We start from the raw sequence: 23031 nt of genomic DNA, 5'->3' as shown, positions 1-23031 counted from the left end.
GTTTGACGATTGCTTTTCTAACAAATAATTTTAAAAAACATAAAAGCATTTTTATAAATAACAAGTTCATAGAAAAAGGACAGATGGGTGATTGCCAGAGGCGGAGAAGGGGGCAGACAAAATGGGTGAAGGTGGTCAAACGGCATAAACTTCTAGTTTTGAAATAAATATGTCCTGGGCATGTAATGTACAGCATGGTGACTATAATTAATAAACATTGTATTATTTATTTGAAAGTTGCTAAGAGAATCCATCTTAAAAGTTCTTATCACAAGAAAAAACATTTAACTGTGTGGTGATGGACATTAACCAGACTTCTTGTGGTGATCATTTTGCAATACATATATTGAATCATTCACTGGTGAATTCAACCAAACATTTATTAAAAAAAAAAAAAAACTCTTTCAGAAAACAATCTCATTCAGAAAATAAAAGCAGATAGTTGTTGTTCAGTCTCTCAATCACATTGATTCTTTGCAACCCCATGGACGGCAGTATGGCAGACTTGGCACCCTGATGCTGGGAAAGATTGAGAGGCGGGAGGAGAAGGGGACGACAGAGGATGAGATGGTTGGATGGCATCACCGACACAATGGACATGGGTTTGGGTGGACTCCGGGAGTTGGTGATGGACAGGGAGGCCTGGTGTGCTGCGGTTCATGGGGCTGCAAAGAGTCGGACACAACTGAGCGACTGAACTGAACTGAGTTATTTATTGAAGAAACTAGATAATTTGTGAAATTTCCTGTATCCTTAGTTCGGCTGCTCATATCGACTTGGTGTTTTGATCTATTTCTGTGTTCTCCATGTTTCTTGCCATTTCACGAAGTTAGATCTAGAAGTTTGATTAGATTTGGGGTCAGTTTTTGTGCAAGAATATTTCATAGACCGTGTGTATTTCCTGTTGCATTGCATCGAGGCACATGGCATCTGATTGTCTCTCTTTTAATGATTTAAGATAATCAGTGGGTTCAGGTTTTGTTAGCTTGATCCAGCCATTATAAGTTTCCCATCAATGTTCCACTTCATAATTCCAATAGCCACTGTCTGTGGCCATTGCCTAGTCCCAGAGCTTCATTAAGAGCTGTGAACAGTAATTTTCTAATTCTACTAGTTCTGTGACATTTGGTGCCCTTACAAACTATCTGGGTATCCTGAAATCTATAGTAGAATAAATGCTTGTTTTTTTTCACCTTTTACCAATTGTAAAATAAAGATTTGGTTCCTTAGGTGATCAAGCGTGAATGATGAGAGATTTTTATTTTATTTTTTAGTATTACTATAAGTGAATTCATGGACTTGTGGATATTAGATGTGTTTCAATCCATTAGTCATTATTCTTTCTTAAGTTCAAGTTGCTCCATCTTTGGCCAAAGGGTCCCCCTTCATCCTTGCCCTTGGGTTCTTTTCACATAACTTCAGTAGTATTTGATGGCTACCTTGCTTTCTGTCATTATAAAACACCTCAAGCTCATCTTACACAATCCTTGCCCCAGTTCTAACATCAGTCATTTCCTCAAGGAATCCTGGCTACTCTTAGTGGACAATGGCCTTTAAATTGTGCATTTGGACACAAGAGCTGCTCGTAACTGTTGGATTATCATTACTTCTTGATCTTTTCAGTGAACACAGGATATATTTATTTTACAGAATAAGAAAAATTAATGATTAATCACACTACCATTGCTGATTGAAATATTCGCTTATGGAATTTACACCTAACTTCATTGATTTCATACTTGTATATCTTTATCTTTCACCGTAGATCTGGTTTCTAACAACATTAAGACTTCTTTGCTATTTTATATACACAAAATATGTAAAATATACATGCAACAGCATCTAAATAACAATACCAGTATTATTACTAACAACTACTGTTACTGAAAGCAGCTTGGTTTTTTTGCCATTCTTTTCTGTTCTTAGGCTATATCACACTAAGGATATACAGCCAAAATCATCAGTTTTAAAGTCAGTTTCTTATTTTTCCATGTGGTTATGCCAGTAACTTGAAATATACTTTGATTCATGGCTTTTTTTTCCTTGTAGGAAGTGCTTTGTTATTTTCTTTTAAAAATAATTACGTATTTACAAGATCCCAAATTCAAAACTTAGAATGAGACCGAGTAGATCAAAAGAAGTCTAAGCCTCCACACCCATGGTTTTCACCTTGTTCTTTTCTTATAAGTAGCCCTTTTTAAAATTAGTGTGCAATTTCTTCTTCCATTGCTGCTTTTTAAAAAATGTGAGCAAATGCACCACATGTTTCTTAGGAAGGAGGCAACATATATCTGATGTATGCTTTCCTTTTTTTTTTTGACCACACTGCCTAGCATGTGGAATTTTACTTCCCCCACCCAGGATGGAATCCAGTCCCCCTTCGTTGGACACGCAGTCTTAACCAACGGATCCCAGGGAAGTCCCTCAGCCTTGCTTTTTTTTCACTTAACAACATATCCTAGGGTTCCATGGCCTCCACAGAGATGGTCTTCATTCCTTTGTACAGCTGTACAGAACTGCATTGTGTGGATGCACCCTGCTTTATTCAGCCAGGCCTTTGCGGATGGACTTGTGGGTTCAACAAACATGCATTGCATGACTAAATCGTGCCAGGCACTGGAGATAAAGCCACCGTCTCTGGCCTCCGGAAACTCAGTGAGCAGAGGGGGTGAGCTCTTGCAACAAAAGTACTTTCCTCATAAGGAATTAACTCGAATCCACTTAGCACAAGGGGAATGTGGAACAGAACAGACAGGGTCCGCAAAGGAGGGGTACAATAATGGTTTGTGGATTGCCATCTTGCCCCCATAGGGGCCGATATCTGATATGGGAGAATCTCCTTGGGAGAACTTTTTAATCAACGTTGGATTTTGCTAAGAATACCATCAGTGCCACCAATTGGTCAGAGAAAAGAAGGTCAAGTGAAAGGGAGAGAGGAAGGGTCCTAACCATAAAATTCCCCTAAAAGGAGGAAATAAAAGTTAATACAGAAGCTGTGGTTTAACAATAAGAACTAACACCTGTATTAAATTTACGAGAGACTAGGGATTGCTCTGAGCCACGTATATTTAACTTCTTTATTTCTCATAACAATCCTAAGAAGTAGGCAGTATTATAACCCACAGAGAAGGTACTGAAATTTTGGCCAAGCTGGGGTGGGGGTCGGGGGGAGGAGGGAGTTGGAAGCAGGAAAGAATTACAGACAAGATCCACAGATAGGGAGTTTGATGCTTTTGAACTGTGGTGTTGGAGAAGACTCTTGAGAGTCCTTAGACTGCAAAGAGATCAAACCAGTCCATCCTAAAGGAAATCATTCCTGAATATTCATTGGAAGGACTGATGCGGAAGCTCTAATACTTTGGCCATCTGATGCAAAGAACGGACATACTGGAAGAGACCCTGATGCTTGGAAAGATTGAAGGCGGGAGGAGAAGGGGAGGACAGGGTTGACACGGTTGCACAGCCTCACCTACTGGATGCACGTGAGTTTGAGCAAGCTCTGGGAGTTGGTGATGGACAGATAACCTGGCGTGCTGCAGTCCATGGGGTCGCAGAGCCGGACTGAGCGATGGGACAACAAATCAGGGAGCTGTCCACGACGGAACAAAAGTCTTTTAAGTTTCCCCTCACCCTAATCACGCTCTGGGGCCCGGAACCTGCTCTTGACACCGTCCCACGCCCTAAGATCTGCCTCAGGACGGCTAGGGGCTCAGAGCCCAGAGGAATCCAAGAGACCCGAGGCGACCTGTGGGCACACGGAAGAGACTAAGCCGGCCTCCGGGGCCGCGTGGATTTGCGCAGCGACCCGAGGCCTCCCTCTGAGAAGCGGCCGAGTAGGCTCTTCGACGCCTCCCGCCCCGGGTGTCCGCCGCGCGTTTCTCAGAGCGCGCTCCCGCCCACGCCAGGGCACAGACGGAGTGTGCTTCCCCGGATTCCTATTGCACGATGGAAGTTACGGGAAATCACCCGGCAAATTCCCAGAACGGCCAAGCACCGCGACCTGAGAACGCGTGAGCCACCTTTCACGTCGGGAACCCACTGCGTCAGCGGCCGACACTTTTCCGGCAATTTCGGGGGGCGGCCCCGCCCCCACAGCCGCGGGAACAACAGCATGATATGCGCCTGACACTCTACTCTGGCGACCCTTGAACGTTTCTTGCGGGTAAGTGTTCCCAGAGAACTACGACTACACGCACTAAATGTTCCTCAAAAGTTGACGTCAAACCAGAATAAAAACAACTGCGCGTGTACTAAATATGTAAAAATTACCAACAACAAACACACAGCTAAAACATAATATCTTCTTGTAATTATAAACGATCCTCTTAGTTCACGTCAGACAGGTAATGTGCCGATGTCGTAACAAGGTTTGTGAGGGAGGCACATGTCACGCAGCAGCGTGAACACCCAATCATCATGCTCATGAACTACAAAAGGATCAGCCTGCTTAGCTGATTAAGGAACTCCAGAGACGGCCCACTCACTTTTCACGAAGGATGACAGAGGTAGGGCTTATTTATTTATATTTGCATATAAAATCCTGTACATTTTATCACCGTCACCGACGTTCCGTGATATTTCTTTTGTTTCTACTTTAGTGGGCGGAAACAGAAAGAAAATATCTAGGGGGGTTATTCCCCATGCAAAAATCCTCCTCACGGCTCCGCCCTTTTTGATCCTGGGACGGCATTGCTTTACGATCGTCCGTCGTGAAATGATGGAGCGTTGCCGCGGTAATGGCGGAAGCTAGCCTTCTGCTTTGCGGCAGCGACGCTGGCTGAGTCGGATCCTGACACGCCCAGGCGCGCCGGAAGGACTTCAGATAACGGTGGCCGTGCGAAAGTCGTGCGTATGGGGTTTATTTCTTAAAGTCTTTTTTTTTTTTTTTTAAAGTCTTTAGAAAGGCCAGAGTAACTTCCCCTCTCCATTTTGGGAATCAGACTCTGTTACTTCCAGAGACACCTCTTTCTCGCATCTTTTCCTTTATATCTTTACTCTTCTGCCTGTTAGACCGTCTCTCCCCGCTGTCCTCCTAGACGTCTCACCGTTTTATTTTTTTTTTTTTTCCTTCTGTGCTTTTCGAGAATCCCAGCCCCCGAGGTGATCTTTCCTCCCGTTCTGTAGCGGATCCCCGGCCGCCTCCGTCGGCGTTCTCGGTCTGAGGGATGGAGCCTCACGGCCCTCGGGAATCCCCGGGGGAACCTTGGGAAGGTTCTTCCTTGCCCGGAGCGTGGCCTTCCTCCGCCCTCGGGCAGGCCTTCTCCCAGATCTTGCACCAGTTTGCCGGCCAGGAATCCCGACGGGGCAAGGCCAGAAATGCAGCTCTTGAGGACCTCGCTGCTCTGCTCGAAGCTAAAGAATCTGATCGGTTATTTGAGGGGAGTGACGCCTCGCTCCGTGGAATGCCCGAGATGCTGGGGCAGGTGGTAAAAGCCTTGGGGAAGTATGCAGCCCCTGCGGAGGAGCCGGAAGGGAGAGGTGACCGCCACTCCGAAGTGGCGGAGAAAGCGGCGGCAGTTGCGTTACTGTTTCTTAAGCTCTTGAGGAAGGTCGAGGCCGCCAAGAATTCCTTGGTTTGCCCTGCATGGAAGACAAGCCTCCGTCCCTTGGCAGGACCCATCTATGTTTTTGTGGTCACACACAGCTTGGAGCAACCGTGGACCAGCCAAAGATCTCAAGAGGTCGCTGGACAGGTGCTCGCCTTATTGCTTCAGGTCACAGATTGTGGTTCTGTGGCTGGATTCCTCCACGGAGAAAATGAAGAGGAGAAAGGGAGATTTAGTGCGATCATGGGGCTTCTCAAACCCGATTTGAATAAGTGAGTACTCTTGCCAATAAGGGCCATCAACTTGAGCTTCAGCCTAATGTTTTAGAAGGCTAGAGCTCAAAGGAGTCTTGTATTTTCATCAGTAAGATGAGGGCGTTTAATAGCAGGTCTCAAGGCCCAGAAAGATTGTGATTTGCTATAAATGACATTAACTAGGTAGTGGCAAATTCGACATTAGAACCTAGGTCTTCAGACTCGATTTTCCAGTGCTCCTGACAACTGCCCTGAAATTGGAAATTAAGTCTCATTTATTTAGACTTAACTTTCTTTAGTTAGGTGAGGTTGGGGATTTGGAGATTTAAAGGTAGGGTTTAAATTTAAACTCAGGGCTGTTGAAACTCATCCTTGCCTTTGTTAGATGTGGTAGCCATGTTTGGTGGCTTAGTGGTAAAGAATCCACCTGCCAGTGCAGGAGACACAGGTTCGATCCCTGGGTAGGGAAGATCCCCTGGAGAAGGAAATGTCAGCCTACTCCAGTATTCTTACCTAGGAAGTCCCATGGACAGAGGAACCGGGCAGGCTGCGGTCCATGGGGTCAAAAAGAGTTGGACATGACTTAGCGACTGTACAACAACAATGGAGTTAAAAGGCTTAGTTATGAGGCAGCCTGGTATTGCGTTTTTATTGCTTCAGAATAGGACCAGTGTCATTGTTACAAAGATAACATTACGTGTTACACTGTATTTGAAGATTGAGTAATGTGTATAAACTCACTTTATAAGCTATAAATTGCTGTTTAAATGTTGAATCATTTGCTCCCATATAGTAATAACGTTACTGAAGGCATCTCCTTTCCTCCTCTCTCCCTTCTCAAGACTTTCTCCCTGTAACCACCACCACTACCATCGCCACAGATTCTTTACATAGCAGTGGCTGTAACTGGCTACTTTTCCTTGGATATGCTTTAGGCTCAGAGCCCTGGGTAATAAATGGATTTAGTGTAATTTTAGTAAGTTACTTTTATCTAAATCTTAAAAATGTATGTTATAACATCAAGAGTTACCTTACGCGGGACTTTTTTTTTTTTCAAGTCCAAGAAAATCCATTGAGCTTCAACAGGACACCATGTCACTTAATGTGGTTTCACATTTCTATTTAGGGACTCCTGGAAGAATAACCCGGCCACCAAATACGTTTTCTCATGGACTTTGCAAAAGGTCGCTCGACCCTGGTTGAGCCAACATCTGGAGAGAATACTTCCTCCATCATTGCTCATGTCAGATGACTATCAGACTGAAAACAAAATCCTGGGTGTCCGCTGCCTCCATCACATTGTGCTTAATGTGGTGAGTGACCTCCGCTCTCTGGTATGTGTGTTGATGGCACAGACTGAGTCTTCGTGGCCATTCCTCATTCACAGTATCACCATTTTATTGTTTGTATTTATATGTTTTATTAACTATTAATGCTGTTATGTACCTCAATTCAGTAATTTATATTTTTGCCTATATTTTCCTCAAACAATCTACTAGCTTGTGAGGTGAAGTGAAAGTCTCTCAGTTGTGTCCGACTCTTTGTGACCCCATGGACTGTAGCTTCCCAGGCTCCTCTGTCCATGGGATTTCCCAGGCAACAATACAAGCAGCTTGTATCTCAGAGGTGATACATGTAAGAAACACAGACCATTGTCAGACTGAAGAACCAGACTTTGACTAATTAACAACTGACTTTCAAGGAACAAAAAATTCAGAAGCTGAAAGGGATTATACCCAAATGTGTAAGCTATTACTCAAGGAAACTTGTTTTCTTGTGTGTATTATGGAGCTTTTGAAATATACACAGAAATAGAGTAGTGTAATAAATCCCATGTACCATGTTTGGTCTCAAAATTTATCAACATTTTGCCCACCCTGGGAAGCTTTAATTGGGTGATTTGTCTCATTGCAGCCAGCTGCTGAGTTGCTGCAGTACAACAGGGCCCAGGTCGTCTACCACGCCCTTTTCAACCACCTGTACACACGGGAGCACCACCTCGTTCAGGTGATTAACTGTAAGATTTGCTCATAACTCTAAGTCTTAAGCTTTCAAATTTGAGAAGGAGGCATTATGTGAATAAGAATGGTTGGTAGCATTTTTCTCTTCTTGGAAGGTGGGGATGATAACTGAGAGCCACTACCAAGTTGAAAATATGGGGATAGCTGGACTTCCCTGGTGGTACAGTGGTCAGGAGTCCGCCTGCCAATGCAGGGGACACAGGTTCGATCCCTGGCCCAGGAAGACCCCACATGCTGCAGAGCCGCTGAGCCCCTGTGCCACAGTCACTGAGCCTGCACTCTAGAGCCCTTGGGCCGCAGCTGCTGAAGCCAGTGCGCCTAGAGCCCACACTCCACAACAAGAGAACTCACCGCATTGAGAAGTGAGGTTACTGCAGCGAAGAGTAGCCTTGGCAGTCTGCAACTAGAGAAAGCCTTTGAGCAGCAACAAAGGCCCAGCACAGGCAAAAATAAATACATTAAAAAAAAAAAAATGGGGTTAGCAAATGGCTAGTGAAAATGTCTCAGTACCAAAGAGGTATCCATGTTTCTGAGCTTCCACAGAAAAGCCAGTGTTTTGTCTTCATCTGGTCAATTATATATCACTTGGGGGCAGCTTTATGTCTGAAAAAGTTCTAGTTTTTAAAAAGATTTTCTTTTTGTAGTCTCTCACCTATTTGTGAACCAGAGAGAAAGAAGTGTTCTTTCTTCCCACTGCCCCCCTCCCCCCCCCCTCCTTTTTTTTTCTTTTTAGCCACATGGCTTTTAGGATCTTAGTTCCCCAGCCAGGGCTCAAACCCTGGCCCCAGCAGTGGAGTGCAGAGTCCTAACCACTGGACCACCGGGCAGGGAACTCCCGAATGAGTTCTATTTTTATTAAGTATCCTTCCTTCTGGGCTGCTTTTATATCAGCACAGACACGGGGACCTCTTTGCATGTTGGGTAAGCGTCATTTGCTGTTTCCTCCAGTAGACACTGAGTATCTCTTGTGTGCCAGTCACCACTGTAGGTTCCAAGACTGAATGAGTCAGGCAAGGTTTCTGGCTTTAAGAAATCCTTTGCAGACATGTTGATGTAAATATATATATACTGTAAATATAAATACAGTACAGAGTAATACATCTATTCAAAGAGGTTTGTATAAAATGCAGTAGGTATTTAACAATAGGCAGCTAACAAGGTTTGGTGGTATTGGGGTGTTTTAAGAGGATCTGGTAAGGAGGTGATACTTGCTTATAAAGAATGAGAATTTCTGGGGGATAGTGTGGTGGGAGGGGCACCAAGACCATTCTGAAGTCAAGAAACAAGTTACATAAAATTAGAGGTAGAAATAACCTTGTTTCTTATCTTAGACCAGATATTCTCCCTCCTCGTACCTCAGCCTGCCCCTTTCTTTTTAAAATATGATTTTAGGTTTTGAGAATCTAGGCTATAGTAAAAACCAGTAAGGTTAAGACTCTTGTGATGGTAGTTAAAAAGTAAGAGAAAAAGCAATGATCCCAGGAGAGCTAAAAGGGATTACATGGACTTTGAAACTTCAGATAGGGAGGTCAAAAGTGGATACAAATAGAGTCATCTTAAGATTCTGTTGGGGAGAGGTCTTATAGTAGATATTTATACTTGTAAATATCAACTTAAACTTAGGTATTCAGTGACAATAGACTGAGACTCCTAAATTCTGGATTAAAGTCTTAGCTCTGCTCCATTCAATAGATTAGCAAAGAACTATCCTAGGAGATTTTAACTTGAGACTGTCTGATGGAAACTAAGAATGTTTAAAAAGTTTGAAAATATAAAGTAATACATTAAACTTAATGTAGTATTACTCACATCTTTTAGAATTCTATGACATGGACACTGAGGGTGGTAGATGAGTGGAAGTTGCAAGAGAAATCATTGAGTGTCATGACTACCAACTGGTGAACTACAGCTCCTTTCTCCTACTTCCTCCTAGGCTGTGCTCCTGTGTCTGCTGGATTTATTCCCCGTCCTGGAGAAAGCCCTACACTGGAAGGGAGATGGGGCCCGACCCACCACACACTGTGACGAGGTCCTGCAGCTGATCCTAACGCACATGGAGCCCGAGCACCGCCTTCTCTTACGCAGGACTTACGCGAGAAACCTGGCAGCTTTTGTGAAAAGGTGAGTCCCTGAGCAGCTGGATCTGGCCATACTCCTCAACTTCACTCTGCATCGCATCTTCTCTGTTGTCGTTAGGTTGGGGATCCTAAGTGTCCGACACTTGAAAAGGCTGGAGCGAGTCATCATTGGTTACTTGGAGGTATATGATGGACCCGAGGAGGAGGCCAGACTGAAGATGCTGGAAACCCTGAAGCTTCTCCTGCAGTATACTTGGCCCAGGTATGACCGCCAGGGTCAGGCGTGCTGAGGGGCGAGACTCCACCCATGCTCCCCGCAGGACTTGGCCAGGTGTGCGCGCAGTACCAAGTACTAAGGACATGCTGTACAGATACCCGTTGGACTTTACTGTGAAAGTGGCATTGACAAGATACAGACTCAGTTCCTCAGGTGACATCTCTATTTATGAGGCCTGTTAGAACGTTCAGGCTGTTGAGCAGCGCGACAGTAGACAGCCTTGACTTTGTTCACCCTTGGGTTTCCTGAGTCTGATCAAGGGTGCAGCACTCCCAGCACACACTGAACGTGTGTGGTCAGAACGCTGACTGGGGACACATTTGCTTAGCATTCCAACTCTGGCTCAAGGGGGGTGTCATGAACAGCAAGCTGGAACCCAAACACATTGAGTCTGCAAGAGGCTGTCTTGCAGGAAATGTTCAGTTGCTCAGTCGCGTCCAACTCTTTTAGACCCCATGGACTGAAGCACGCCAGGCTTCCCTGTCGTTTACTCTCTCCCATAGTTTGCTCAAACTCTTGTCCGTTGAGTCAGTGATGCTATCTAACCATCTCATTCTCTGCCACCCCATGCTCCTTTTGCCTTCAATCTTTCCCAGTATCAGGGCTTTTTCCACTGAGTCTGAATGAAACAAGACTTAGTTGGGCGAGAGTCCCATTGTCTTAGCAACACGTATGTGTCTGTTCTGAACTGTATTCTCTCATCTCCTTATAATGTACCCCAGAATCACATTTGTTCCCAGGTTGCATTTATTTACTTACTGTCTCTCTCTGCTGAACTCCAAGCTCCAGGAAGATGGAAGATCACCTTGGTATACCGAGAACTCCAGATTTACTCAGAACCTGGTATTAAGTTTTGCTGTTTAGTCACTAAGTGGTGTCTGACTCTTTTGCAACCCCATGGACTATAGCCTGCTAGGCTTCTCTGTCCATGGGATTTTCCAGGCAGGAATACTGGAGTGGGCTGCCATTTCCTCCTCCAGGGGGTCTTCCCAACCCAGGGAATCCTCCTGAACCAGGGATTGAACCCAAGGCTCCTGCATTGACAGGTGGACTCTTTCCTACTGAGCCACCAGGGAAAGCCCAGTACTAAGTACACAGATATTTCAGAAGTGACTGGAATAGATGGATGAATGAAATTGAATCAATACTGATACTAAGTAGAAGTCAAGAAAATGTGGAGAGGTCAGAAAACAAATGTGAAGTATGGAGGGGGTGAGGTCTGGGGAGTGGAACGCAGAGCCCAACTGTGTTGAAAGACGACAGGTGAAGTACTGAACCTCACCCACATTATAGGAAACCACTTAATGGTTTTCAGATCAAGATGAAGAATGTAAACTTTTCTTCTCCCAGTCATATTTCTGCCCAGAAGTGTGGTATTTTCACACTATAAGTTAAATTTTTCAGCCTCCTTAGGGCTTTTTAGTTTTTTTATTATGGTTAAAAAATACACAAAATTTACCATTTTCAAGTGTATAATTCAGTGGCATTAAGCACATTTACAATTTTATGTAATCATCATCATAAAAATTTTTAGAAAGGCAAAGCAGAAGTAAATAGAGACAGGGTGGTAATCTAGGATCTAGCATTGAAGTGACAGAAAAGTTAAATCAACTCTGAATTCTCAGAAGCCAAGCTTACTTCCCTCACTGTATCTTTAACCTCCAGGCCTAAGACCACATCCAAGCTAAAGAACTGTGGGCCGTTTCCTGTTCTCTGGCCAAAAGTATAGGCCCCTGGTAGGGAGGGCCCAGTTCTCCCTTTTCAGGAGGGCTGTTTCCTAACAGTAAAACCACCAACTTCTGGAGGGCAACCAGGTGCTCTTGGGCATGCCAGCGTGTCCGGGTGTGTGGGCAGTGTGCTGTAGAGAAACCAGCGGGCTTGGAGTTCAGAAGTCTGGACTCTGGTCTCTCGTTCTGCTTCCAGCCCTATGGTCTTAAACTTGGACTTCAGTTCCCTCCGTTATGAAATGAGGGCTTTATCCCAGATGCCTTTTTCAGTTTTAATATCCTGATTCAGAGTATGAATATCATGTTTCTTCTTGATTCCAGAGTCTCCTGTAGACTTGTGGTCTTACTGAAGGCTCTCTTGAAACTGATATGTGACGTGGCAAGGGATTCAAGCCTCACACCAGAGTGTGTTAAGAGCGCCTTGTTAGAAGAGGCCACTGACTGCCTGATTCTCCTGGACCACTGCTCTTCAGGACGGGTAAAGGTGAGGGACAGTTAGTTTCAGAGGGACAGAGGTTTCAGTTAGGCCTCGTCATCCTCAGGCGATTTCTGTGATAGTTTTGTGCCTGACCAAGTCTGTAATTGGACATGGAAGGTTTGAGTCTCTACCTCTCAGTCTTTTAGCCTTCAGCAGAGTTTGATCAATACCTTATTCTCCCTTTAAAGCTATTCAGAACTTTTTAGATGAAAAGGCAAGAGGATCAGTGGATGCTTCTGGAACTAGGACAGAGAACGGGCAAAAGGATCATGATCGAGTTTTCAAAATTGAAATTCTGTTCTAGTGGTCTGAATGAAGAGAAAAAGTTAAAATAATGGGCTGTAATCCACCAAGGAATAATTTAGGTAGAGTAAGTAATTCAGATAACAGATGTTTCCAATTTTTCAGAGACAATGATGTTTTCCACATACTTTATTTATCCATGTGGGAATTCTTCCTTTGGTCTCATATTCCACAGAAGTTTACTTCTCCAAGCCATCGCATATAACAGCTGTGTGTCCATGTATACATAATTTATAAATCATTGTCTCAAAATCTTCAATTTAAAGTTATAGGCAGCATGAAAAGAAATTAACATCCTAAAAATATTGAGGGATATTTTATTCATCTTGGCTTTTTAACCTCCATCAGTTTTCAAGCCCTAGATCAAATCTGATTCATCCTGGCTGGTAGAAAGCTGCTGCTTCGTGAGCCAGTAGGACATTTCCAGTTCCTAAAGTCACACCAGTTCTGTGAACTGCCCTGGTGTCGTTGGTTCTTTCCTTCTTTGAGTCTGATACCAAGAAAAAACCACCAATGTGCAGTAACAGTCAAAAAAACAAGCCTGTCTGGTTTCACGTTTCAGGGTCTCCTGGCTAAAATCCCCCACAGCTGTGAAGACAGTCAGGTGGGGAGCTGCATCCGAAGAGTGCAACAGCTTTCTGAAGGCGCTCCCTGCGACGCAACTTAAGACTTGTATTACTTTCCTGAAAAGGATTTTCTCTTCCAGTTGTTTTAAATGGAATTATTTCAGGCAAAAGGTATATTTATACTAAACATTATAACTTAAACTTTCTCTTTCCTTCTTTCTTTTTAACTCCCACAGAAGTAGGGAAAGGAGAATATGAAAAAATGGAATCTGGACATTTCTAAATAAAGGGGTGGGGGAGGCATGCAAGAGGGAGGATGCCAAGGAAACAGGGGTGAGTGGGTAACATTTAAATTTAGAAATATTTATACCCACAGACTCATCCCTTATGCTTCTTGGGCTCAAGCTGTTACCTCAGCACATGTCATGTAACAATGCTATAAAAATATTCACAATTTAGGCTTTTCTCCACTCCCAGATTTTTTGCCCCACAGAACTAGCATAAATATTAAAAACACAAATATTGTGTTAAGAAACAAGATGAAGAGCAAAACCCAGAAGTGTTATGTGTTTAAGATGTAAAAAAGGAAGATGTTCAGTCCTATTTACAAATGTCTGAAGGGAAATCACGTGGTTTTGGCCTTGGCCACGGGCTCTGTCTCTTGCTCGTACTCTATCTCTACGTAGGCTCTTTTCTTCCTCAAAGGCCCTTTCAGAGGTGTTTTGCCTTTGTGTTTGGCATCAAGGGCTTTTTCTTCTTCTTCACTGGAGGATTTATCATCCTGATCTTCATCACTGCTGGCGTCCACTTTATCCATATCCTACCACATGAAGGGAAAAAAAGAAGACACTAGATTCATTCCCTAAACTCCCGTCTCTGTTCTATTTAGAACTAAAATTAGAGAATTCACCTGTTCTGTGTGATCCGAACCCCAACCCCCATTTCTGGTTGAAGCCAAAGGACAGTGTTTTACCCATGAACCTCACCTCAAAATCACTTATGTCGCTCTCATCCACTTCATCGTCTTCCACAAACTCTCTTTTCCCCACATCCTAAAATAAAACTAACTGTTAGGTTCAAGATACATAATGAGAATTCAGTTTAGACATCTAGTATTATTCTTTGATAAGTACATCACTAACGAAAACACAATGAGAGAATGGTTACTAGGCAACCAAATCAACTTACTTCTTTAGGGATATCAATTCTCATGCCTGATTTAAATCATCAGAGATAAAACATCAGTTTAATCGGTTAAAATCAGTATATAGGAACAAACAATTCTTTATACATTCAACTAAAACTATTCATTTCAAATATTAAAAACTATATTACTAATAGGAAAAGTACAACTGTGTACCTATGTGAGTCTCCTGTGAATCAATTTGTTGAATCTGCCCCTATCCCCAAAATACTATCACTTAAGTACTTCCTGTATATTAACAGTAAGATTAAAACCCTTGATAAATTTTAGTAGGTTCCTTAACGTTATGTTCCTTTAGGCAATAAGGACTTGTTATTTGTCACCTTGCAGGAAAAATTTTAGAAGGCTACTGAGTAAGATTAAATTGTCAATGTGTGGTTTGTTGGCTGATCCTGGAGAACAAAGAAGCCACTATTGAACCAAATTAATAAAAAATGATAGGAAATGAGTGACCAGATAACTATTTTTGGTTAGGGAACTAAAAATGATACTCTGTTTCTGTTACATAAAAATAGATCTAATCCTACAGAGTACTGCTTGACAGAGCAAAAACACAAAGCTTACTTCTTCATCTTCTTCATCATCTTTTTCCTCAGCATCTGAAGAGTCACTCTCTGCCTCCTGCTGTTCCAGGGCCTTATCGAAGGCATGGATGGGGAAGTTGTAGATGTCACCGTACTGAAGAAAAGAAACGGGGGTCAGCTTTCGCCACGTTTGACCTTGTGCTTAAAGTCCACTGTCCAACCAGCGTATTATTTTCCTCAGTGATTAAATAGGAACATTTAGTTTGACAAGTAATAGTACTATATTATGTTCAAGCCCAGAGCCAGTGGTGTCTTTAAAAAACCCATATTTGACATTTAAATAATCAGCAATACCAAACTGGTAACTTCTATGAAGGATGGACACCAGATCAGTTAAAATATAGTAGTATATAAAACCCATGGATTGAAACAAATGTAGTTTTGCCAACAAAGGGGAAATAAGGTGTAAAAAGCCTATTTTATTCATGTTATTTCTTTAAATGACATTCATTTTTCAAAAGAGAATAAAAATTCATTTTAAAGAACCTTAAAAGACTAGGATGAATAAGCAGAAGGATCAAAGCTGTGTGTCTTTTGTAGAGACCTGGAATTGCTGTGTTTGGAGGAGGAGTTGGGAATAATGGCAAAAAAGGAAAGGTCTCCAAACTGGAGTATCAAGGGTTAACTGCAGTAGTTTACATGCTTGCATTACAAGCCAGAGCTAATATGATACTTATTTTATTCCAGGAATAAAATCGAGGTAAGGCTCTTTCTAACATCTTTAAAAATAAAACCCATTTCCAACTAGTCCCATGTCTCCTGGCATATTACCTACCACCTAAAAAATAAAATCTGAAAAAAAAAAAATAAATAAAATAAAATCTGTACCCCAAAGTTTCTAGCTTTCTCACCGTATCCTGTTTCAGTCTCTCCAGCAACTCTTTTTCGATGGCACTGTCCAGCTGAGCAGCTATTAATGCCTTTTCCTGTGAGAGAGAGAGAACAAACCCATTTACTTCATTAGTACTCATTGTTCAGCCTGTAGAAGGGAAGAAACCAAGTTTTTTTTTTTTTTTTTAAGAAACCAAGTTTTTATGTGAAAGATGTAATCACCTTTTCCCTCTTGTTATAACAGGAACTTCTGCCTGTCTAACCAGATATATTTTTTCCTTGTCAAACTTTGGAAATCTTTCAACTTAAAAAAATTCCTATGGTTTTATGAATAGATTTCTAAATTAAATTCTAACAGAGTCTTTGATAAAGCAAATTGGTATATGAACACTTAAATATTTCAGAAAATTAGCAATCCCGAAGCAAGACTCTATAAAAGCTGCAAGAAAGGAACAGAGACCTTCACTTATTTACATTTTCTAAAGCCATAGATACAACATGTTAGAAAAGAAGATAAAAAAATCTCTTCCTACTGTATAAATCAGGGAACTATATTAAACATCCTGTGATAAACCATAAAGAAAAAGAATATTATATATGTAACTGAAGCACTGTGCTGTAGAGCAGAAATGAACACCAATACTGTAAATCAGACTTCAACGAAATAAATCTCTTCCTTTAGTGATTTCTTATAGGTGATGATACATGGTATCTCTACCTTTACTAAACTGAGACATAAAAACCAAAATGTAGCCTCAATCTACCTTTTTCCCCAAAGACTGCATTAATATGTTAGTGGAAATCTCAGAGGATGTTAGTGGTACACTCTGAAGCTGGGTTAGAATGAATCGTGCACAGGATCAGTTACAAAGGAGATGGGGGCTCACAGAGCAGTCAAGAGGTTATTGTGATATTCTACATTTTTCTCTAAAGTGGGTGCTTACACCTCAAGGGTGATCTACTGAGATGTAGGAACCAAATGCTCAAAACTTCTGTAAATATTTTTTCTTTAAAATACCACACAAAGAGTAAAAGTCGTGCTCTCATTCAGATTCTTGCAGCATACAGCTATTTGGTTAAGTTTGGTTACGTAGCTCTATAGATGATAGTGAATAGTTTGCGATAAGATAGGCAGTAGTTATATATGCTGGTTATTTAATGGTTTAGCACTGGAGTCACAGAACTTAAAGAACCACGCAGTTTTCACACACATACACACACACCCCTCCCCCGTTCAGATCTGTCAACATTTTCTAAGATAACAAATGGCTATTGGTGGTATGTAATATGAAGAAGTTTTTAAAGTTGTGACAGTCAAGGAAGATGAAAACTCCCTAGCCAGATTTAAACAAAGGTGTCTGCATAACTGGTGGTGGAGAAGGAAAAATGAACAGCAAGTACGAAATGCAGGCACTCAACAAGACCCTCCTTTCTCTGTCTGAGCTCTATCACCTATGACAGCCCTTAGAGGCAAATTTTACTTTGCTGAGAACCAGACCTTCACTACATCACAAACTATTATTTAAATATATCTATAGCACAAATGTACATGTATAATAACATCTGCAAATAATCTACTGGGGAGGAAATTTCAAAAATTTTATTGATGGAGTGATCAAAAAAGTTTGGAGACCAATGACTCAGGCTTGAAATGCAGAATTCTATGTGATTAATGGAAACAAAAGCATCAAGATTACTAAAGCTGTTTTCTTGACAGGATATGAGAAATGATGAGGTGCATGTTTGTGGATGTGCGGTAAGCAAAGCAAATACTTAAAATGACTGAAAATGTCAACTTGTCAGGAAGACCTCATTCTGGGTCTTACAACCATAAGAATGTTCAGCCTGAGTGAGGTCCCATGAAGTGGACAGGGAGACTGCTCTCTTCCACAAAGGCTGTAATTTCCTGACTAGATTTTCCACGGTTAGCACAATATTACCATCATTGTTCACTACCTCAGTAACAAAGCTGACTAGTTCAGAGACATGAATAATGTCAATCCCTTAACAGCAATTTCAGAACCCCCAAAGCTCAATTTGGGCTTCTCTGGTAGCTCAGGTGGTAAAGAATCCGCCGACAATGCAGGAGACCCTGGTTCGATTCCTGGATTGGGAAGTTCTCCTGGAGAAGGGATAGGCTACCCACTCCAGTATTCTTGGGCTTCCCAGGTGGCTCAGACGGCAAAGAGTCTGCCTGCAATGCAGGAGATCTAGGTTTGATCCCTGGGTTGGGAAGATCCCCTGGAAAAGGAGACAGCAACCCAGTCTAGTATTCTTGCCTGGAGAATCTCCATGGACAGAGGAAGTTTTTTTCAACAATTCTACCTACTATAAATTCATCTAGTGAAACACTGTTATATATCACTGTACAACTACTAGTGTGTGTGACTAGAATACTCAAAATTAGTTGAGTAAAATGTAAAATATAAGATCAGCAAAACATCATAGGATTCTAAATCTGAAAACCCTGACTCAAAAATTTCAGACAAGGAGCTGCGGATCTCTGTTGAAGTTTCCCTGTTTCGTATTATAAATGTCCCTGAAGCACCCACATTTTATCTGGCCCCAAGAGTCATAATCTTCAGATACAGGATACCAGATACCGTATGCAGCTAACACTTGTCTATTATCCAGGGCGTGAACAGTTCACAGACAGTGGTCACTGAATAGTGCTCATGAGCCCTGCTTATACATCCCTACTCTTCGGTGAACATGGAGATGTCGTGACTGTCAGAACAATAAGTTACCTCTCTTCGTTTTTCCCTCCGCTCCACCTTCTTACTCAAAGGAACAAGTTTCCTCCTATGGGAAGTAAAACACAGGATCAGAAAACACATTCCTTTATTTAAAAAATGAGAAGAAAAAAGGATGTAGGGCTCACCTCAATATAGCAAGATTATATACTAAAATATCCTCGATAATGCTATAAAGTCAAGTAATTTTACACACATTTGACAGACATGTTTCACATGCATGGCTGTTTTTGTTTCTTTAGGCATTCTGAGATCTCTGAGGGCACTCACAATGCTGAAGATTAACGCTTCTGTGAACTACGAGAAAAGAACTTTCTAGAGAACTGAAAGTTCTAGCCTTCTCTGCAGGTCACAATCAGAAAGCATTAGGGCTATTACTCCTTAAAGAAGGCATGCAATTAATTCTGTGGATTTCATATCACTTTAAAAATTAGTTTTCAGTGAACCCAGAGTGAAGTTCTTACACTCATTTTAAATTCCCTAATTTTAGGATTCCCTCAGGGTTATAAAGACAGTTTTCTGAAGCTGATTTTCAGACAGGAAGGGACTAATCAAGTTGTACTATATGCTTTTAAAATCCTGCAAAATCAAAGAGCACAATTTTAATTTGTGGTAAAACTGCTGCTGCTTAGCAATGCTAGTCATTAAAAATTACCCAAAGCTCAACTTAAGAAAAAGCATTTCTAGAGGTTTCACCATCTCTCAGCTTTCATAATATGATGCATGCAAAGACATTTAAAAATGAATGATCAATACTTACTGTCGCTTAAGTGTAAGTTTTCGAATTCGAATTAGGTACTGAGTGATCTTGGTGAATCTCTGCTTACATTTGTGTCGAATGAAACGGGGCCAGTAAATTAGGTTTTCATCTATTTGCTCCAGTGCTTTCTCATAGTTTTTATGAAGCCGGACCTGTTGAACAGATTAACGGAAGCATGATGAACAAGGATAAATGATCAGGTCTTCACTGTTAGTGACACCCATGGGGCCTCTTAGAGGCCTTAAACTCCAGGAGTTTAAGTTGGTGTGGTCAAGGAAGGGAGAAAAAGCATGTGGCCTTCTTGCTGTGATCAGTGGTCATGGTAATTTAATACCCCAAGTCTTACCCGTTCCCAGAGACGCCTGGGGAAAGCTGCTCGTTCTATAACCTTCATATACAAGTAGCACTGTCCTGTGGGATACAGTAAATACTTCTATTATTATTTTCAGAGAGACTGAAGAACATCCTTTTAAAAGCTGCTAAGTACTTCTCATGGAAGATAAACCTGTAGGAGTTACCTTTCTCTTCTTTGATAGTGGCATACTGACTGTTTGCCAGGGGACAGGATGACCGATTACATAGTCCAGTCAGGCTATATTCATTTCTGCAGAAACTCTGAGTCTTGGTTCTAAATAAGAGGGAAAGAACCAAAATTATAAGGTGGGTTACCAAGAGGGCAACTGAAAGAATCTCTGTTCAAGATGAAAATCTAGACTCACCTTATTTTGAAGGAACAAAATTGCTTGTTTCCTAGTGTATCCCAGATAACCTGTAAGACAAAAGTAGAAATCCATTTCAGTTGCTCTCACCTAAGAGACGCCACATTAATCCAAGAAAACAATGCCCTGCTTTACTAAGAAAAAGTCTCTAAGGACTTTTGAGGACAAAGTGCTTTGTAAAATAGTCTGATTTATTTGTTATTTTACACAAATAACAGATTCTTACAGGAAAAGTAAATACAAATTAATAACCATAACCTTACTGCCCAGAGATATAATTTCATTAGTATTTTGTAAATATTTGTATGTTACACCAACTAATATGCCTACATGGATATTTTGAACAACATGAGTTTGTAGTAAGTATATATAAACTATATTATATATATAATAGTAACTTTCCTTTTTTAATTAATATGTTCATTATCCATTGTGAAAGGCGGCACAGTACTAGGTTTTTAGATATACATTCCATGATTTTATCTCATTGAGGACAAGGAAAATCATCTACTATCTTCCACTAACTCATGTGCTCTATATTCATTCGGCATTTAATGTACATTTAGTAGTTATGTAAGACACTGACATTTCAAAGTCCTGACACACAGGAGATACTCAAGCACATGCTGAATGAAGGAAGGTACAGTCCTTAAAGAGTGTTCTCTATCTAGTTAGGAAGATACAAAACATCAAGAAGCAGTAGTTGCTAAATACCACAATACTGCTGCTGCTGCTAAGTCACTTCAGTCGTGTGCGACCCCATAAACGGCAGCCCACCAGGCTCCCCCCGTCCCTGGGATTCTCCAGGCAAGAGTACTGGAGTGGGGTGCCATTGCCTTCTCCGAAATACCCACAACAGAGGTGTATAAATGGCTGAGAACCTGTGAGCGCGCTGCCTTGAGGAGCTGGGAGAGGGCTCTAGAGAAGTTAAAGGGAAAAACACAAAGAGGCGTTAAAGAATGAAACATTTTTGGAACTTTATGGGACCTGTTTGGTAGCTCAGATGGTAAAGCGTCTGCCTACAGTGTGGGAGACCCGGGTTTGATCCCTGGGTTGGGAAGATCCCCTGGAGAAGGAAATGGCAACCCACTCCAGTATTCTTGCCTGGAAAATCCCATGGACTGAGGAGCCTGGTAGGCTACAGTCCATGGGGTCGCAAAGAGTCAGAGGCGACTGAGCGACTTCACTTTTGCTTTCTTGGTGAGGGATGGTAGGAAACAGGTAAGAGGAAATGAAACTGGAAAAGCAGGAGCGAATTCTGGCTTGTGGCTTTAAACATCATCTCAAAGTTGATGACTCCCAAACTGTCATCTCCTAGTCAGACTTCTGAGCACCAGATTGGTATATACATCCAGCTGCCTACTTGACATCTCTGCCTGAATGTCTGAAAGGTCTCAAACACATAAACAGGTCCAAACGGAGCTTCCAATTCCACACCTCTCAAAAGAACACCTTCCCTAGTCTTCCCCACATCCATAAACAGAATCACCATTGAACAGCCTGTTCAAATCCAAAAGCCACTTGATTTCTCCCCTCTCCTCATCTCACCATAACCAAGTCTTGCCAGTTATGATAAAACAGATATCAAATCCATCCACTTCTTTTCATGACCAGCACTACCTTAGTTGAACCTACTCTCATCACGCTGTAGTCTCCTAGCTTTCATTCTTTCTCTCCTTTCACACGACAGAAATGTTCACAAAAGTAAGTCAGATGTCATTTCACATTAAAACCTTCAAAACACCTCCTTCGAGACTCTACACCGATGTCCTTTACGACATTCCTTCTTTCTTGCCTCCAGATCTTTGTACTGTACTGTTCCTGTGGCCTGGATTGATTGATTGCTTTTCCCTCAGCCCCCAGTGGCAGTTCCTTCTCATCTTTCAGATCTCGGCTAAGATATCTTCTATTCAGAGAAATCTCTGATCCGAAGTAGTCTCTCATCACTCTCTATCACCCCGGTGTTTCTTTCACAGTAGTATTACACATTTCCATTGTATTTAATTCGTTCACGTGTTTACTGTCTCCCTCGCCAGAGCTCCAGGAAAGCAGAGGTCTTTTGCCTGGCTTAATAACAACCAAATTGCCAGTAATCACTACATCGCCGGGCACGCTGTAGGCGCTTGAGTATATTTCATACAAATAATGAATGAACCTAGGATGCTTCCAAAATTATGACGCGGGCAGAGAGTGGAACAAAGGTAAAGGAAAAATCTAACACAGGGGAAGCAGGCTGAAGAATAACGCGCACGTGGATTAAAAGGATGCTTAACTTTGGTGCCTAAACCTCACCGTACCGTCCCCCACGCCGGCACCCCCCCCGCCCCGCCCCGCCGCCTCCCAAATCCCGAGAGACCACACGCAAAAGCCTCCCTTGCGAGGCACCAAGGGCCGTTTACACCGAAACCGGGGGCGAGGTGGCGGTGAGCGGTCCCCTTAACTCCGAAGGACCCGGGTAGACACGTGAGAGCCCCATGCTCGGAAATCAGGGCTCTGGAGGGCTAGCTTCCGGAGCCCCGCGAGGCTAACGGGTGGCTCCTGAGTCTCCTAAAGCAGGCGAGACACCCTGTGCAAAACTTGGGTGGCAGAGCATCAGGACTCACATCGTCCGACTGCATCTCGTCGGCGGTTCACCAGGTAGGTAGAGCCGGGTCAGTTGAGCGGAGCAGCCATGCTGCTTCCGGAGAATCACTTCCGCGAAGCCCAGTCTCGCCTATCGCGAGAGTTCTGATTTCGCGGCCTTGCAGCAGCGGCCCCTGGTGGTCTAACCTTTGCGCTCGCCGCCGAGTTGTCGGACTATCCCCACACGCTCGTGTCGCCTGGTTCTCGTCAACCCCGCTGACGGTCCGTGCGAGGCCGCTCCTGAGCCGGCCGATTCCGATGCGAGAAGACTGGGGACGCCAGGAGCGCCCCCTGTCGAGCCCGCGGTG

The 23031-nt window shown here is 42.6% G+C and overlaps 2 protein-coding genes and 1 non-coding gene across 4 annotated transcripts; 1 reads left to right on the top strand and 2 right to left on the bottom strand.

Annotated features, from left to right (window-relative positions):
• Window positions 1-4330: 4330 nt before the first annotated feature.
• TTI2 (TELO2 interacting protein 2) lies at window positions 4331-15785 on the top strand. Of its 2 annotated transcripts, XR_006339245.1 has the most exons (9): window positions 4333-4505; window positions 4599-5818; window positions 6927-7113; window positions 7715-7807; window positions 9755-9942; window positions 10018-10161; window positions 12225-12387; window positions 13247-13421; window positions 15051-15785. XR_006339245.1 is itself a non-coding variant. In XM_043893572.1 (8 exons), exons 2-8 carry the CDS (start codon window positions 5166-5168, stop codon window positions 13349-13351), a joined length of 1533 nt encoding a protein of 510 aa, XP_043749507.1. In that variant the 5' UTR covers window positions 4331-4505; window positions 4599-5165; the 3' UTR covers window positions 13352-13451. The 2 variants fall into 2 exon arrangements, 1 of the variants encoding a protein (XP_043749507.1); XM_043893572.1 differs by lacking the exon at window positions 15051-15785 and having other exon boundaries at window positions 4331-4505; window positions 13247-13451.
• Window positions 4334-4439, bottom strand: LOC122688168. The gene has a single exon (XR_006339385.1). It is a non-coding gene; the product is annotated as a small nucleolar RNA U13 (small nucleolar RNA).
• MAK16 (MAK16 homolog) lies at window positions 12799-22831 on the bottom strand. Its single transcript, XM_043893573.1, has 10 exons — window positions 22705-22831; window positions 20102-20151; window positions 19901-20010; window positions 19729-19793; window positions 19383-19534; window positions 18617-18671; window positions 15890-15964; window positions 15019-15132; window positions 14237-14302; window positions 12799-14070 (listed from the first exon to the last, which is right to left on the bottom strand). Exons 1-10 carry the CDS (start codon window positions 22717-22719, stop codon window positions 13876-13878), a joined length of 897 nt encoding a protein of 298 aa, XP_043749508.1. The 5' UTR covers window positions 22720-22831; the 3' UTR covers window positions 12799-13875.
• Window positions 22832-23031: the final 200 nt, after the last annotated feature.

Source organism: Cervus elaphus, chromosome 32 (assembly GCF_910594005.1).
Source record: "Cervus elaphus chromosome 32, mCerEla1.1, whole genome shotgun sequence".
NCBI lineage: Eukaryota > Metazoa > Chordata > Mammalia > Artiodactyla > Cervidae > Cervus > Cervus elaphus.
The sequence above is the reverse complement of the archived record's forward strand: the minus strand, read 5'-3'. Positions and strand labels throughout refer to the sequence as shown.